This window comes from Rhinopithecus roxellana, chromosome 4 (genome assembly GCF_007565055.1).
Source record: "Rhinopithecus roxellana isolate Shanxi Qingling chromosome 4, ASM756505v1, whole genome shotgun sequence".
Lineage (NCBI taxonomy): Eukaryota > Metazoa > Chordata > Mammalia > Primates > Cercopithecidae > Rhinopithecus > Rhinopithecus roxellana.
The window spans coordinates 73,810,294-73,828,394 of NC_044552.1; the positions used below are offsets into that span (position 1 = coordinate 73,810,294).

At 39.9% G+C, this 18,101-nt stretch overlaps 1 protein-coding gene across 1 annotated transcript; it reads right to left on the reverse strand.

Annotated features, from left to right (window-relative positions):
• Positions 1-3,816: 3,816 nt before the first annotated feature.
• LOC115897033 (putative uncharacterized protein C6orf183) lies at positions 3,817-17,087 on the reverse strand. The gene is made up of 4 exons (XM_030929602.1): positions 16,951-17,087; positions 13,304-13,376; positions 12,941-13,051; positions 3,817-3,927 (listed from the first exon to the last, which is right to left on the reverse strand). The coding sequence occupies exons 1-4, from the start codon at positions 17,085-17,087 to the stop codon at positions 3,817-3,819; spliced, it is 432 nt and encodes a 143-aa protein (XP_030785462.1).
• Between the last annotated feature and the right edge of the window lie 1,014 nt (positions 17,088-18,101).

Below are 18,101 nucleotides of genomic sequence, written 5' to 3' on the forward strand. Positions count from 1 at the left end.
AGGTTGCAGTGAGCTGAGATTGCACCACTGTACTCCAGCCTAGGTGACAGATTGAGACTCTGCCTAAAAACAAAACAAAACAAAACAAAACACCCCCCTCTACACACACACACACACAAAATCCTGGTAAAATTATGCTGGAACAAATGGAAATGCAAGTGAAATTTCAAACTCAAGCAAATGGTGATAGCGCAGACAGTAGCTTACTTCTTACATAAAGAGCATTCAAAACTATTCAGATCTTATTTTTACCTGTTTGGATCCATCAGTTTCTTATTTTTACCTAGCAAATATGTATACTTGCAAATAATATACAGCTAGAGCTAGAAAAATCTTTATTGTTGAAATTTTTGTTATTATAAATCTGAAGCTTGGCCAGGTGCAGTGGCTCATGCCAGTAATCCCAGCGCTTTGGGAGGCCAAGGCAGGCAGATCACCTGAGGCCAGTAGTTCAAGACCAGCCTGGCCAATATGGCAACCCCATCTTTACCAAAAATACAAAAATTAGCCAGGCATGGCTGAGGCAGGAGAATCTCTTGGACCCAGGAGGCAGAGATTGCATTGAGCTGAGATTGCACCACTGCACTCCAGCCTGGGTGACAGAACAAGACTCCATCTCAAGAAAATATTTTTTAAAATCTGAAGCTATCTACCCATAGTCCTATTCTCTTTGAAACAAGTTTTGTTTGTTTGTTTGTTTGTTTGAGACAGGTTCTCACTATGCTGCCCATCCTGGGCTCAAGTGATCCCCTGCTTCAGCCTCCCAAAGTGCTGGGATTACAGACATGAACCACCATGCCCAGCCCCCTTTGAAACAAGTTTTAACATGGCTTTTGATAATATGAGTTGTCTTCATTTCAGGAAGTACAACACTGTGTTATAGCAGAGAAGACTGCATGACTTTAAACATCACTACACAAGGTACCCTCTATTAAATATAAAACATTTTGTCAATAAGGAAAGCTATTGCAATACATTTTGAGAATTGGAGGGCTTTTTTGCCCTCCAATTGACAACCTGCCAAGCAAATTTGCCAAATATTTACATCATCTACTATAGACTGTACACTACTTTTGCTTTAAGTTCTGCAGAAAAACAAGTCCTGAAATCCTTCTGGGTTCACTATTTGAGTCCCATTACTCTTACAGAGGAAACTTTTCCTAACTGCTAATCAAAACTGCACCTATTACTACTTTACATAATCACTCTCGAAACAATTGTTGGTAGTAAAAGGTGCAACTCTGTGGCAAATAGCAGTGCTTTCTTTCATGAACACCTATATTTGTATTAAGAAAGAGTATATCAAATACCAAGGAAAAAAGTTCCATTTCCTTAGCAGAGTCCCATAGCTCTTCCACATCATATGGGATATCGAAATGGGAGAGCAGGAGCTTCAGCTGAGGTTTCAGTTCTCCTGTTTCTGTTGTGTGTTGGGGGAGGACAAAAGCAGCTTCTGTTCTCATTGGCCCTGAGGAAAACCAAAATCAAGAGCATTAAGACCAGTGAATACTGTCAGGGAGAGAAAATGGAGAGTCCTTTGAGACAGCTAGGAGTAGGAGCTCCTCTACTGACAGGATGCCCATTCTGCTCCTTTGTCAACATTTTCTGCCGCAATTTACAGTCTGCACCCTACTTGGCCAGGTGGATCTGACAAATTCTTGGAGCTGGGCTTTTGTAGGAGGCAGCAAGGACTCCTTGCCATCTCACAGCCTACAGGAGAAACCCAACAGACCTTCTGGGGAATGACTTGGAGCAGAATTGTCTATTTTGTGGTAAATGAAGAACATTATTTATAAATTTATCCAACAAATTAGAAGAAGGTGAGAGCCTTCAGCTGCTTTCACATAGCTAGCTCCCCCTCATCTCTAAGGACCCAGTTTGAACTCCCCTCCTTCAAGAAGCCTTCTCAGATGCCCCACAGCTGGGGTTGGCTACCTCTCCCAGGCACTCCCAGGATACTCTGTGCATCCAAGCAAGAATGTCACTCAGAGTAGAAATCTTATCAGGTTTCTTAGTCATCTATAACACAAGGTAAGGGCAGGAAAACTGCATTAATTTTATTCAGATGAAGAAATTATTTTAGATTTGTGTAATATGAAAACTGGAAGGAGCCTTAGAGATCACTGATTCTGAAAGGTGTATTATGGAGATGACCAAATTGAGGGCCAAGGAGATGAAATTCAGGCCCACAGTGAGGCCAGGACAGGAAGAAGCCTAGAGCCCAGTACTGCTGACTTTAAGTCCATTTTTTTCTCTCACTCTTAACTTGCTAATTACAAAGACAGAGATTAAAACATGTCTTAAAAAGTGTTTGTTATTTTTTCTCATCTGAAAATATTAAATTAAGACTTGTCGATTAAGAAGATAAAACCTTTTGGAATATAGAACAATTTTTAGCAAGATCACGGGACAACCAGCATAAGTCTAAAATTACAATCTTCTTTGCTCCACATTACCCGAGGGGAAAGAAGACTAATTTCTTATCAGAAATGCTGGTATCCACAGGGTCAGGAGATGCAGAACCCTGAATGTCAGGGTCAATGTCATTGACACAGACCTTTTCATTTTTCTGACCAACTTCAGCGACTTGATTGACAGCTATACTTAGCACTTTGGAGATGGGCAAATACTGAAGGGCCTACAGAAGGGCAAGACCAAGAGGCCAAACATCAACACAATTCTCACAGAAGCTTCCAGACTCAGGTTCAGGAGCAGCCCTTTGCTTTGGGAGAGAAGAACAGAAGTAGAGGTGGAGCCTCAGTAACCTGCCCAATGATGAGGGGCTACATTTGGAGCTTGGAGACCTAGTACTGTTACTGACTCTGAGTGGCCTTAACCTCCAAACAGGTCTACTTTGATCAAGGATCCAAAATGGACAAGGCACTTGTGAGGTGCTAGGGATACAAAGAGGAGTAAGACAGGATACAACCTCAAAGAGCTCATGGTTTACTAGAAGACCCAGACTTACAAGCAGATCATTATAACACCATGTGACTGGTGAGAAATGTATCAGAGGCAGAGCCCATAGTGGCTGGCTGGGTGTGGGGAAAGGATGAAGCCAGGTTTCTGATTTGGGCAATTCCGTGGATGATGGTGTCTCTGAGCTAAGGCAAAGAGAAGTAGGGAAAGATGTGTGTAGAAAAACAATAATCTTTCCAAAATGGAAATGTGATCATGTTACTCCTTTCTGACGTCTCTAGCCTGACTTAGGGCCTCTCTGTGACTCTCTTTACCCTATGCTTATACTTATCCTATGCTTTGTTACTCATTGTATTTCAGTTGAATATTTACTTACCCATCTTCCTACTAGCTGAGGACCCAGTTACTTTTCAGCAAAGGCCGTTTCTTTGCTGCATGCCTAGGACAAGTACCTGGCACATATTAGACCCTCATTAAACATTACCTAATATTTAAAAAGTGGATCTAAATCAGAGAGCATAAATCCTGAACAAGATGATGAAGACAAGAACTTACAGATTGAATATGAAATAGTACAACAGAGACATCTTTGAGAAAGCTAAATTAATTATTTCAGTAGAATAAAGTCACAAAAGAGAAAGATGTCTAAGGTTTCAAAGAGAAATCCAGTGACCCCATTATGTTTCTGTCATTTGTAGGGCAGGTGGAGTCCTGAAACAGTGACAATCTAAAACTAAGTGACAGATGTGAGAAAACAATGTACTGATCATCCCTGGAAGGGTGCCATGTCATCACATCTCTGTGCTTCACATACCTGCAGGTACTGGTGAACAGTCCTGAGAGACTGCAGGTGGCACACTAACCACTTTGTGTAAATAGTCAGATCTTCCTGTGTCACTAAGTTAGGAGGACTGTTTTTCCCATGAGGAAGTTTTCTCGAGCAACAGACAATCTTTCAGCTCTCTGAAGGGCATCATTGTACTCTTGCATAATGTAGCCAACTTGTTTCTGTTTCAGAGAGATACAAAGATAGAACTCGGTTATTTGCAAGCCTTATGCTCTGTATCATTTGCTTCCAAGCATAGGGTAATGTTGTTTTGGGTCTAAACAAAGGGGTTCTTTGAATCCCAAAGTTCTTCCATATTCTGAATTTGACTTATAAGGGCAGTGGTCATATTCTTAGGACTTTGAAGGAGACAGACTCTAAGCAAAGAGTCAGTGCATAGGGATACTTATAACTGGAGTCAGCTTCTGAACTTTTTACCTAAAGCTGAGGAAGCTAAGTCTGTGAAGAAAAATACATTTCCTCTCATATAAAACTTCCTTCAAATCTTATTCTTAAGAACAGTTTACCTTTACCATTACCTTCTGCCATTGGTAGAAGAGGCGAGAAGGCACATCCATTAGTTTCTTTTCTATCTTTAGCTGTGACTTTTAAAAAACTGACAAGCTTATTGGCCATTTTGTTTCAACATAAAAAATAGCCCAGAGGTTCTGTTCATAGACTTCCTACCTTGTAAAGAGGATAAAGTTGCTCCATGATCTTACTGTGTTGGCAAAACCTCTTCCACCTAAGCATGTGTAAATATTTACTCTGGGCCAGCTGGGTAATTCTTTCTGTGTAATACTTTAACAACAAGAAAAGCAAGCACTTAGAGAAGGAAGATTGAATAAGTCTTAATAACACTAAGAAGAGGAAAATCGGTCTCTGGTTGTTTTGGAAAGATGTATTTTTCTATATGAAGACCATAACATTAAGAAGTCTGGATCGGCCGGGCGTGGTAGCTCACGCCTGTAACCCCAGCACTTTGGGAGGCCAAGGTGGGTGGATCACCTGAGGTCAGGAGTTTGAGACCAGCCTGTCCAACATAGTGAAACCCTGTCTCTACTAAAAATACAAAAAATTAGCTGGGCATGGTAGCAGGTGCCTGTAATCTCAGCTACTCGGGAGGCTGAGGCTGGAGAATCGCTTGAACCCGGGAGGCAGAGGTTGCAGTGAGCCGAGATCATGCCATTGCACTCCAGCCTGGGCAACAAGAGTGGAACTCCATCTCAAAAAAAAAAAAAAAAAAAAAAAAAAAAAAAGAAGTCTGGCTCAAGATAGTATTCAAATTGAAATAAAGTTAGTAGATATTTCTAAGTCTTTATGATCTGTTGCCAAGTCAATAGATGTAAGCTAATTTCTCAGTTGCCAAACAATTTTAGCAGTGACATAAAAGTCTGTCAAGTTATCTAAAGCTGAGCCTAAAATTTTTTATTAAAAACTGAAATTATGAGTGAAAAATACAGGTACATTACAGGTAGGATTATAGCTTTTAACCTCAGATCAGAAATTTTATTTATACCTAAAAATGTTTCATTTTTTAAAGATTTTCTTTCTGATAATAAAAATAATACTGACTATGATGGAATAACCAGAACCAGACTTACCCTTTTATCATAAACAACTAGAAAACTGGACACAATATATAAGGCAACTGTTTTCTGACATTGGACAACAGGCAGTGCAGGACTCTGGTCCCTGCGAGAAGGACACAAATCATGTAGGCCCTGCAATCACCTTGGTTTCCTACCTGAAGGCAGTTTCTGAGCCACGGAGCAAGAAAGGGAATCCTAAGCAGAGTAGGTGATCTCTCTGAGTTAAAGAAAGAGAAACTGAAATTTGGAAAATTGAGTCAGCTGAAGTTTGCAGGAGACAAGGAAGCCATGCAAAGAAAGGATTCTAGAAATCTGCATCAAGATCCCTTTCAGTCTGTTGCTGAATACTAAGCCAAGCATGTAGAAGGTGAAACTCCAGGAAGTTGTCCAAAGAATAACTGACTAGGGAATTGTAAACTGAACAGTTCCGAGTTCATATGAGGCTGAGAGATGTTCAATTCCAACCAGCTAGAGTGAGGGCTTTTCACTGAATATCTGGGACATTCAGTAAAGACATCAAAAGCTTTAGTGAAAGGATAAACTATGCCTAGAGTAATGATTCTAAACCTGCTCCAACAATCCCTAAGCCTTGAAAGGATTAAGCTGATCTGTAAGTAACTTAACTGCCTACCAGAATAAAGTCCAACAAGCTCTAAATAATACAAAAAATCTGGTACTTAATAATGAAAAATTTACAATTTTCAGCATTCAAAAAAATTACTAGACATGCAAAGAAAGAGGAAAGCATGATTCAAAAGCAAAAGAAAAATTAGGGATGAGAAACAGTCCCAGAAATGACAGAGATGATGAAAGTTACCAACAAGAACTTTTAAAGAACTATTGTAAATATGCTCAGCATGCTCAAGGATTGAAAGGAAAATGTGAACACAGGCTGATCACGGTGGCTTATGCCTGTAATCCCAGCACTTTCGGAGGCTGAGGTGGGCAGATCACTTGAGGGCAGGAATTTGAGATGAGCCTAGTCAACATAGTGAAACCCTGTCTCTACTAAAAATACAAAAATTAGCCAGGTGTGGTGGTGTGTGCCTGTAATCCCAGCTCAGGAGGCTGAGGCACAAGAATCACTTGAACCCAAGAGGCAGAGGTTGCAGTGAGCTGAAATAAAGCCACTGCACTCCAGCTTGGGCAATAGAGTGAGACTCTGTCTGAAAAAAATTTACAAAAAGAACAAGAAAAGAAAATGTGAACATAATGAGGAAAGAAATGGAAAATATCGAAACAAATCAGATGGGAACTTCTAGAAATGAAAAATACAATATCTGAATAAAAAATTGACTGGATGTGATTAAAAGCAGATTAGACAGTGCATAAGAAAAGGCTGATAAATCTGAAGACATAGCAACAGGAACTATGCAAAATGAAGCACTGAGGGGGAAAAAGACTGAAGAAAATTAGTAGTCTTAATGACCTACGAAACAATATGAAGTATTTAACAAATGTGTAATTGGATTCTCAGAAGGAGAAGTGCAGGCAGAAAATATATTTGAAAAAATAATGGTTGAAGTTTTTCAAAAACTGATGAAAACAATAAACACACAATCCAAGAAGCTCAACCAACCCCAAGCAAGAGAAACACAAAGAAAAGTTCAACACACATCATAATACAATATCTAAAAACCATTAAGAAAAAATCTTAAAAGCAGCCAAAGAATAAAATGATACACTATGATCAGAAATGAAAACTATGTATATCCATGAAAAAGAATGAAATCATGTCCTTTGCAGCAACATGGATGCAATTAGAGGCCATTAGCCTAAGTGAATTAATGCAAAAATAGAAACCCAAATATCGCATGTTCTCACTTATAAGCGGGAGCTAAATTTTGGGTACACATGGACATAAAGATGGGAACAATAGAAACTGGGAACTACTAGAGAGGGGAGGGAGTGAAGGGGAGTAGGGGTTGAAAAACTACCTATTGCATACTATGCTCACTATCTGGGTGACGGGATCAATTGTACCTCAATCCTCAGCATTACACAATATGCCCAGGTACTTTCATTATTAAGTACCAGATTTTTTGTGTTATTTAGAGCTTGTTGGACTTTATTCTGGTAGGCAGTTAAGTTAACAAACCTGCATATGTACCCCCTGAATCTAAAATAAAAGTTGAAATTATTTTAAAAAGAATAAAATATCAAAAAAAGAAAGTTACTTGGGATTTTGTTGATAATTTAGATTTTAACGTGTCTGTGAAATGCAAAGATTTTTGCTGGTCAATGCCAGTGACCAAGATGAACCATGGAAACATTACGTATTAGTCAGCTCTCACAATGCTAATAAAGATATACACAAGACTGCATAATTTATAAAGAAAAAGAGGTTTAATGGACTCACAGTTCTACATGGCTGGGGAGGCCTCACAATCAAGACAGACGGCAAAACATAGTGGCAGGCAAGAGGACATGTGCAGGGGAATACCCCTTTATAAAACCATCAGATCTCGTGAGACTTATTGTCATGAGAACAGCATGGGAAAGACCCACCCCCATGATTCAGTTGCCTCCCACTGTGTCCCTCCCATGACACGTGGGAATTATGGGAGCTATAAATTCAAGATGAGATGTGGCTGAGGATTATGAGCCAAACCATATCATTCAGCCCCTGGTGCCTCCCAAATCTCATGTCCTCACAATTCAAAACCAATCATGCCTTCCCAACAGTCCCCCAAAGTCTTAACTCATTTCAGCATTAACTAAAAAGTCCACAGTCCAAAGTTTCATCTGAGACAAGGCAAGTCCCTTCTGCCTATGAGCCTGTAAAATCAAAAGCAAGTTAATTACTTCCCAGATACAATGGAGGCACAGGCATTGGGTAAATATCCCCATTCCAAATGGAGGAATTGACCAAAACAAAGGGGTTACAGGTTCTATGCACATCTTAAATCCAGCAGGGCAGTCAAATCTTAAAGCTCCAAAATGATCTCTTTGACTCCATGACTCACATCCAGGTCATGATGATGCCAGAGGTGCATTCCCGTGGTCTTGAGCAGCTTTGCCCCTGTGGCTTTGCAAGGTACAGTCCCCACTCCTGGCTGCTTTCATGGGGTGGTGATGAGTGTCTGCATTTTTTACAGGTGCATGGTGAAAGCTGTCAGTGGATCTACCATTCTGGGGTCTGGAGGATGGTGGTCCTCTTCTCACAGCTCCACTAGGCAGTGCCCCAGTGGGGACTCTGTGTAGGGGCTCCCACCTCACATTTCCCTTCCTCACTGCCCTAGCAGAGGTTCTCCATGAGGGCTCTGCCCCTGCAGCAAACTTTTGCCTGGACATCCAGGCATTTCCACACATCATCTGAAATCTACGTGGAGGTTCCCAAACCTCAATTCTTGACTTCTGTGCACCTGCAGGCTCAACACCATGGGGAAGCTGCTAAGCCTTGGGGCTTGTACCCTCTGAAATAATGGCCTGAGCTCTACATTGATCCCTTTTAGCCATGACTGGTTCTCGGGACACCAAGTCCTGAGACTGCACAAAGCAGCAAGGCCCTGGGTCCAGCCCAGGAAACCATTTTTTCCTCCTAGGCCTCCAGGACTGTGATGGGAGGGGCTGCCATGAAGACTTCTGATATGCCCCAAAGACATTTTCCCCATTGTCTTGCTGATTAACATTTGGTTCCTTGTTATTTATACAAATTTCTGAAGCCAGCTTGAATTTCTCCCAGAAAATGGGTTTTTCCTTTCTACCACATCAGGCTGCAAATTTTCTGAACTTTTATGCTCTGCTTCCCTTTTAAACGTAAGTTCCAATTCCAAACCATAACTTTGTGCATCCATAAAACTGAATGCTTTTGACGGCACCCAATTCTCCTCTTGAATGCTTCACTGCTTACAAATTTCTTTGGTCAGATGCCCCACATCAGTCTCTCTCAAGTTCAAAGTTCCACAAATCTCTAGGGCAAGGGCAAAATGCCACCAGTCTCTTTGCTAAAACATAGCAAGAGTCACCTTTGCTCCAGTTCCCAATAAGCTCCTCATCTCTATCTAAGACCACCTCAGCCTGGACTTTATTGTCCACATCACTAGCAGCATTTTGGTCAAAGCCATTCAACAAGTCTCTGGGAAGTTTCTAACTTTCCCACATCTTCCTGTCTTCTTCTGAGCCCTCCAAACTGTACAAACCTATGCCTGTTACCCAGTTCCAAAGTTGCTTCCACATTTTCAGGTATCTTTACAGCAGTACCCCATTCTAAAAGCACAAATTTACTGTATTAGTCCATTCTCATGCTGCTAATAAAGACACACATGTGACTGGGTAATTTATAAAGGAAAGAGATTTAATTGACTCACAGTTCCACATGGCTGTGGAGGCTTCACAATTATGGCAGAAGACGAAGGAAGAGCACAGGGATGCCTTACATGGTGGCAGGCAAGAGGACATGTGCAGGGGAACACCCCTTTATAAAACCATCAGATCTTGTGAGACTTATTATCACAAGAACAGCAAGGGAAAGACCCCCCCGCCATGATTCCATTACCTCCCACCAAGTCCCTCTCATGACACATGGGAATTACAGGAGCTACAATTCAAGAGGAGATTTGGGTGGGGACACAGCAAAACCACATCACATTAGTTCAAGTAAGCAAATGGTTAGAGGTTGACAGAAAAAAAAAATCACTTAAATTAGTGAAGTGCTCTTTCCTGTTATGATATATATTTGAGTTTCCTTTTAGCTTATGAATAAACATGTGTACTTACATATAGTAGTGATAAAAATTCAAACTATTTCACAGTTCTATTTTAAAATGGCATGTTTTATATTTTTTTGTATAATTAATCTTAATTGCAAAAATGTGTATACTTAATCTCAGTGAAAATAAAGCTGTCACCTAAGAAAGAAAGAAAGAAAGAAAGAAAGAAAGAAAGAAAGAAAGAAAGAAAGAAAGAAAGAAAGAAAGAAAGAAAGAAAGAGAAAGAGAGAGAAAAGGAAACTATGTAAGACAAAAGACAAAAGACAATGGAGCAGTATCTTTAAAGCAATAAAAAATCACCAACCCAGAATTCTATGTTGAACAAAAATATCTTTCCAAAATGAAGGGGAAATACTTCTTTCAAAACAACAGAGGCTGTGAGAATTTGTCCCTTGCAAACCTGAACTACTAGAAATGCTAAAGAAAAGTCTTCGGAGAAAAGGCAAATGATATCCTATGGAAGTTTAGATAATACTAGAGTTTCTCAACCTCAGCAACTATTGACATTGGGGACTAGATAATTCTTCATTGTGAGAGACTGCCCTGTGAATTGTAGAATGTTTAGCAGCATCCCCGGCCTCTACTCACTTAATGCTAGTAGCAACCAATCACACCCCTCACCCAAATTGTGACAACAAGAAATATCCCCAGACATTTCCAAATGTCCCTTGGGGCACAAAATATCTTCTATCTCTACCCCTCCTCTCTCTCCATTGAGAAACACTGATATCCACAAAAGAATGAAAAATGCCAGAAATGATAGGGAAAGAGAATCCTGAATGAAAACAATGACGACAGTTTGACTTGCAAATAGTATCTCAATATCTTTTGTTTCTTTGTGATTAATTTAATAGTTAATTCCTAACTAAAGAATTAACTATTGCTAAAGAACTAATTTGTATGCATAGGTAAGATATAACTCGTAACACAGGAATAGAGAACAAGGAATTTTAAAATCTAAATAATATATACTTATTATAGAAAATGTAGCAAACATATAAAAGTAGAAAGGGGAACTTCATTAACCTGCCATCCAAACATAATATTCATTAACATTTGGTCTAAGTCCTTCAAGTGATTTTTTTCTATACATACTTGACCATTATTATAACACACACACACACACGCACACACACACATTAGTTTTTGTTAACATTTCATATATAATAATTCCTTATGCTAATGTTAAAAGAAAAACTTTAGACAAATTAAATTTAACAGAGTTTAATTAAGTAAAGAACAATTCATGAATTGGGCAGCCCTCCTAGCCCCCCAACCAGAGTAAGTTCAGAGAGACTCCAGTGTTGCTGCACAGCGAAAAAGGATTTATGGACAAAAAGGAAAGTGAAGTAACAGAAAACAGAAGTGAGGTACAGAAACAGTCAGATTGGTTACAGCTCAGTGTTTGCCTTATTTGAACACACTTTGAACAGTTGGCTGCCTGCAAGTGGCTAAAGCATGACTTCTGTGACTGGCTGAGACTCAGTTACTTGTTACAAGAGTAGGTTATGGTCTATTTACAGTCCAGTTAGGTTACAGGTCACTATGTAGGGAGAAACCTTACCAAGGTTTCTGAACTTACAAGAAGGCAGCTTTAAGCTAAACTTAATTTAACAATAAAAAATGTTTAATGGCAGAACAATATTCTACCATGTACCATACTGTTTTTCTTAACTCTTTATCTTATTGGTGGATATTTAGGCAATTCGAATGTTTTACTTTTATTATAATGCTGTAATAATAATCTTTATGGAAAACTATTTTTCCCATGTCTTGAGTTATTTTCTTAATAGAAATTTCCAGGACTGGGCGCAGTGGCTCACACCTATAATCCCAGCATTTTGGGAGGCCAAGGCAGGTGGATCACTGAGGCTAGGGGTTCAAGACCAGCCTGAACAACATGGTGAAATAAAATAAAATAAAATTTCTCAGAAATGTCTTCTTTTTTTATTTATTTATTGTTTTTTTTGAGAGGGAGTCTCACTCTGTCGCCCAGGCTGAAGTGCAGTGGAGTGCAGTGGCACGATCTCGGCTCACTGCAAGCTCTGCCTCCCAGGTTCACGCCATTCTCCTGCCTCAGCTTCCCGAGTAGCTGGGACTACAGGCACCTGCCACCTCGCCTGGCTAATTTTTTGTATTTTTAATAGAGACAGGGTTTCACCGTGTTAGCCAGGATGGTCTCGATCTCCTGACTTCGTGATCCACCCACCTCAGCCTCCCAAAGTGCAGGGATTACAGGCATGAGCCACTGTGCCCAGCCAGAAATGTCTTCTTTAGGTTAGACAATAGTTGTTGTTGTTGTTGTTGTTGTTTTTAGATAGAATCTCACTCTGTCACCCAGGATGGAGTGCGGTGGTTCAATCTGAGCTCACAGCAACCTCCGCCCCCTGGTTTCAAGCGATTCTCCTGCCTCAGCCTCCCGAGTAGCTGCGACTACAGGCATGTGCCACCATGCCCAGCTAATTTTTGTATTTTTAGTAGAGACAGGGGTTCACCATATTGGTCAGGCTGGTCTCGAACTCCTAACCTCAAGTGATCTGCCTGCCTCAACCTCCTAAAGGGCTGAGATCACAGGCGTGAGCCACCATGCCTGGCCATAGCCAATAGCTTTTTAAGGGCTGGAACTGTCCTAGTCAATGTCATATTGCCCTACATAATCGACACAGAAAGTATTAGCAGAAATTCAGTCAATTATTCTATGCCTTCAAGCTGAATTTAAAACTATGAAATAGATCTCTGACAGCAGCGTTTACACTAGCCAAGTTGTGCAAACTATACATGTCGAGAAAAACAAAACCTACCCTAGTGAAAGGATATACCTGAAAGCCAGTTTGCCCATACATTTCTACTAAATTTCAAATGAATTTTTCAAATTGCAATATCACTCTTACCTGTAACAGAAGCAAAGGTAAATTTTCAGGGGTGTACTCCCTTCTTAGGCAGCTCTCTAGCTCCCTCTGCATGATGTCTGCCTGAACAACAAAGGACTTCGACTCGGCCACCTAAATCCAAATAACTAGTTTTAACATCCCAAATTAAAGAACTGTAAAATTTCAAGTATCACAAAAGCAGACTTTTCCAAGGAAATAATGGTCTGCTCTGATCCAGGGGTAAGCTGAATAGTGGCCTGTTCTCATAAATACTGTTAATAGCATCAGCTGTTTGTCTGCAAAAATAAACTGTTTCTGCTAAAAGTTACCAATCAGAAAAATCAAACTTATTGTTGTATTGAAATAGCCCACTCTCCTACTCACCTGTAAGGTTTTCTTCAGTGCCAGTTCCTTCTCTCTTCTAAAGTAATAAATATCCTTTGGCATTTGAACAGAGCTGCAGAAAGATTTATGCAATATAAGTAGAATTACAAAAGCTGTAATCGACCAGATTATAGATAGGCCATGATTAATCTGTAACTCTTCACAACTGCTCATTTGTGAATAAGTATATCACATTATAGTGAATTATTGAATATATACTGAATTATGTGGCAAAGGCCACATCCTTTTGTTTTGGTTAGAATCTTTTTTGATTAGCATGTTTGCTAAACCTTTCCCTGGGCCAATTTTTCTCTCTCCTCCCCATACAAACAGAGTATTTTGTTCTACCCTTGATTCACCTCACTATTTCCTACTGTAGAGTAAAGGGAGGGACACAATGGTGAGGTTTTTTATTTCCCCGACCGTATTCACTCCAGTAACCTTATCTCTGACAAATATTGTGCCTCTCAGATCCCCCTTTCACCCTAACTGGCACATAAAACCAATATCGTGTAATTTAAAATAAAATGCTTTTATTTTTGTGTTCTTGATGAATTATCTGCTGGGGGGTGGGAGTGATTCTTAAATATCAAAGATGAAATACTTCAGGAATCATTTTAACCAAACTTAATGCTTCAGGAAAATTATTGATTCCTAGGAAAAACATTTATAGCAGAAGTGCCTGTTCAAGCAGCCTTGTGGATTCCCGTTCACACCGTTATGAGGGAGCTATTGTTTTTACCATGGACTCTGATACAAGGAGGCACAAGCTGTGGGGTCACCTGGTAAGGGGGTGGGACCCTGGGTTGGGAACAGCAGAGTGCTCCACATTTGGGATAAGATATATCCCAAGGTTTAGCAGCTTTGGAAATATCAGGAAACAGCAACCCTGATGCCAGCATCACTTTCTCAAGATAGTATTTTGCAGACATTGGTAAGGGGCCACAGCAGGTAGTCTAGAAAACAGGTGAGAGACCACCTAGAGATTATGAAGGAGGTATAAGCAGTGACATTTAGGTTAATATTGTTCATATGGCCCTATGAGTTCCCAGATAAGTTTTAAGGGAAGATAAAAATACACTGTTAAGTTTGTACACTTGCCAGCAATTTCCCCCACTACAGGCAGTGGTTCTGTGAAAAGAACCCCAGGCTGACACTCAAGAAATCCATCAGTCAAGTGAGCCTAAGCAACACATTTAGACACATTGTGTCAAATTTCCACCCCTGAAGTTGGAGATAATGCCCCTCTTATCTCCTAATATCTTTGCTTTAATTGGGGGGTGGGGGGAGGGGGCGGGAGAAGAGGTGAGCTCTGAAAGGGATTTGAGAATAAAAACAGTAATAAACCTAAGGTATAATTTCTGTGATTCTGAATCCTGGCTGCAGCCTTGTGGCAGTGAGGAATGAGTAACCAACCAGAAAAGGGATCAGCTATTACCAGGTAGTTAGAGAAACACAAGAAACTTTCCCCTGCCCTCTGGTCTTCTTATCTTTGGCATACTGGGAGATGAGGAGGGTCATGGGCTTAGCTACCCAGCCCCGTCTCACTTGGATCTTGTCTTTCCTCTCAGTTAACCTCAAAGTGCCTGTGAATGACCCAGAAGAAACTGGTGAACATAAGTAGTGTGTATATCAACCTGCAAAAAGAGATTTACTGCTATATTCACCAAGCATTGTTAATTCAACACCATTCATTCATTTATTCATTCAGCAAGAATTTATGAAACACTTAACCACTGCAAAGTCTTAGGTTTGTGGAGTGAAACGAGGGAAAGGATGCAAAAAAAAAAAAAAAAAAAAAAGGGAAAATGATTAAGACACACAGTTCTCCAGGCCTCAATAGATTTTTCAGTCTAGTGGAATGAGAATATTAGTGATTATCGGGAGTGGATATTTCCATGTTCCTTGGACTCTAGAACCTAGCACAGCACCTGGAAAACAGAAGGTGCTCAAGAAGCATTTGTTAGACTAAAAGATTCTTCCAGGTGCAGTGTTGGGTGGTTTGGGGGAGTAGACAAATAAGGCAATCCAGGATTTCCCATCACTCGATTCTAAGAGACATCAGAAAGCCTTTCTTATCCCAGTGTACACTGGGGAGTCACTTGCCTGACATTCTGACATTTAAATCATAATAATATCAACACTCCATCTTTGCATTGTGTTTCCTTGTTTTAAAAATACTTTAACATGCATTATTTCATTATCCTCATGACCTTATGTAGGTAGGCAAGGTACTAACCTCATTTTTCAAATAAAGAAACCAAAGTTGAGAAAAATTATGACTTGCATGGTTCCATGATCTTTCCATCTCATCACACAATCTGATTTGCTTCAGACACCTGATGGTTTTAAATACTAATTAAAAAACATATGAAATGCTGGTTCTTCAGAATTGTCTTTGGAATGAAGTACTAATTCACCTGCTTACTGCATCTTCTGACCTCTCCAAACCTCTCACCATCCATATTGTATTTTCTCAATGATTCAACCTAACAGGGTTCTTATACTGCTCCTTTTGATCAGTTGCGGCAGTAACAGAAACAGAGGGATATGAAGGTCCTGGGCCCATGAGACTTGTCATTAGGGCCTGATCTATGTCTCTTGTTTCTCTACAAGAACTTGATTGCTGTTGTTGGCTGCATTTACCTATAGAAGAGCTCCTAATGAAACAGGCTGGCTGCCTTCCTGTTGTGATCTGCTCTAAAGGAGAAGAACAAAAGCCACTCTCACTCTAGCTTACATAACTCTCAGCAAATCAGTAACAAAAGACCCAAGAAGTTATTAACAGCGAGTTCCTACTTTGGGGGGCTAGAGACTTCCACTAAGCCCCACATGTGCAGTTAGAACTAAAACTCAACTTGTAGTTACCCCTTCCTCATTTTTGTGCTAAGAATAATGCCTTGGGTGGAGATTTAAAATGCTAATGCTACATCTGATGTATGAAGAAGCATGTTGAGCCCCTGCATGAGCACTAGAAACTGCACCCCAGTCCCCCCACCATATATGCCCTGATGTAACCCTTCTCTATCAAAGGATCCTATAAAACTAACCCACACACTACCCTTGGAGAGCAGCTCTTTACTTTTCCTTTCTTGGTGCCGGCTCCCTTGTGCACAAGCTGAATAAACTTTCCTTGCTGCTCTGTTTGGTGATCTCTCTTGATTTCTATCCTGGCAGAGAGCAAGAATCCACAGTGCTGGTAACACTCACAGAACATTGTTTTGCATAATGTATTACCAAATGCCTACCATTATTTCAGCTTTTAAATTTCTCACCAAAATCAAGGTCAAATTCAATTAAAATATTATTGGGTAAAATGAGATCTCCTTTCACTGAGTATGATTTGTATTATAGCTTCTGTAATTTTAAGACAATAACATTAGTTAACATGTAAAAACACTTTTACATTTTCTTTGGTAAGACTTTTGCTTGGATCTGTCTTAACAAATCTAGAATATAGAAGAATCTTAGAGGCAGCAATCAGGTTAGAAATGGGTACCTGAAACTGCTATTATATACTATCTGTCTGAACTGGAGATAATGCCAATTGTCCGTGTAAAAAGAAGAAAGGGTGCTGATGGAGATTATGGAGTGAGAGTGGGGAGTAAAGGCGCTGAAGGTCACACCTTCTCACTGCCACTATTTACCTGTAAACTCGATTAGTTGTTCTCTGAAGAGCTCCCTGCTCTTCTATCTCAGACTTCAGTTCAGTCAGTTGCACAGCCAGTTTTTTCTCCAACAGCTGGACCCTTTCTGTGGAAGTGATCTTATAAATTTCATCCATGATTTGCATTTGCTGTTTTTCTGTATCCCTGAAAAAGAGGATCACAAAGCTTGATGCCCTCAGTGACCACTACCCAGTATGTGGAACTTTGTCTATCTTTGTGCAAGAAATCATGTGGACTCTGTAGAAATGCATGCATTTTGCTATTAGACTGTTGTCATTTGTGATTTAATTAACATCTAGTAAACAATAGAGAAAAAGTCAATCAGAATCTCCACTGGTCATGCCTTTGATTAACCCAGTTCACCTTCAAAAACATCTCTGCTTCAGCTTTGGCTATTGGGGTTTAATAAGTGAAAATGCACCTCCCCTCAACACCTCACCTCTGCAGTCTTGATAAATGTTTGTGGGGATTACACACTAACTACTGTGAGTGGCAGTTATTGCTGACTTCTAATAGAAAATTGTACTTTTGCATTTGAATGTGTTTTCTTAATTTTGACTGCCTATATTTAGCACACAGGTTTTACCATTAAATAACAGCTGATAACCTCCCACCCCACCTCACCTGGTTCACAGTCTGTCAAATTCAACATAATTGTTTGTTAAGTACTTAGTGTCAACATTCTCATTAACAATGTAGATTAACTGCATGACTCAGAAGTCCTGGGACCCATAAATTGCAGGGGATTCAACAGATGACGTATTTCCTTGTGTTACTGCTGCCCTCACCTGTCCTGGACAAGTAGGAGTTAAGTCTCACTTAGGCCACATTAGAGAGATTTATAATACTTAAACCTTCTTTTTTTCCTTTGATATTTCTGGGTTCTCATCTTTCCTTTCGAGATATTTCATTTTCTCAAGTTAATATGCTGTCATTTCAACAAATAATTAAGCTGTAGAGATGTTTTGTGTAGAGGCTTCCTTTGGGAGCCTATTTATTCTTTTTCTAAATATATTAAAAATGGAAATGAGCATCTATGTTCAGTCCAGGTTGTGAACCTGCCTAGTAATAAATCTGTCATGTTTGGCATGCCATTGGAGCTCAATAAAATGCACTGTTATTGTTCTTAG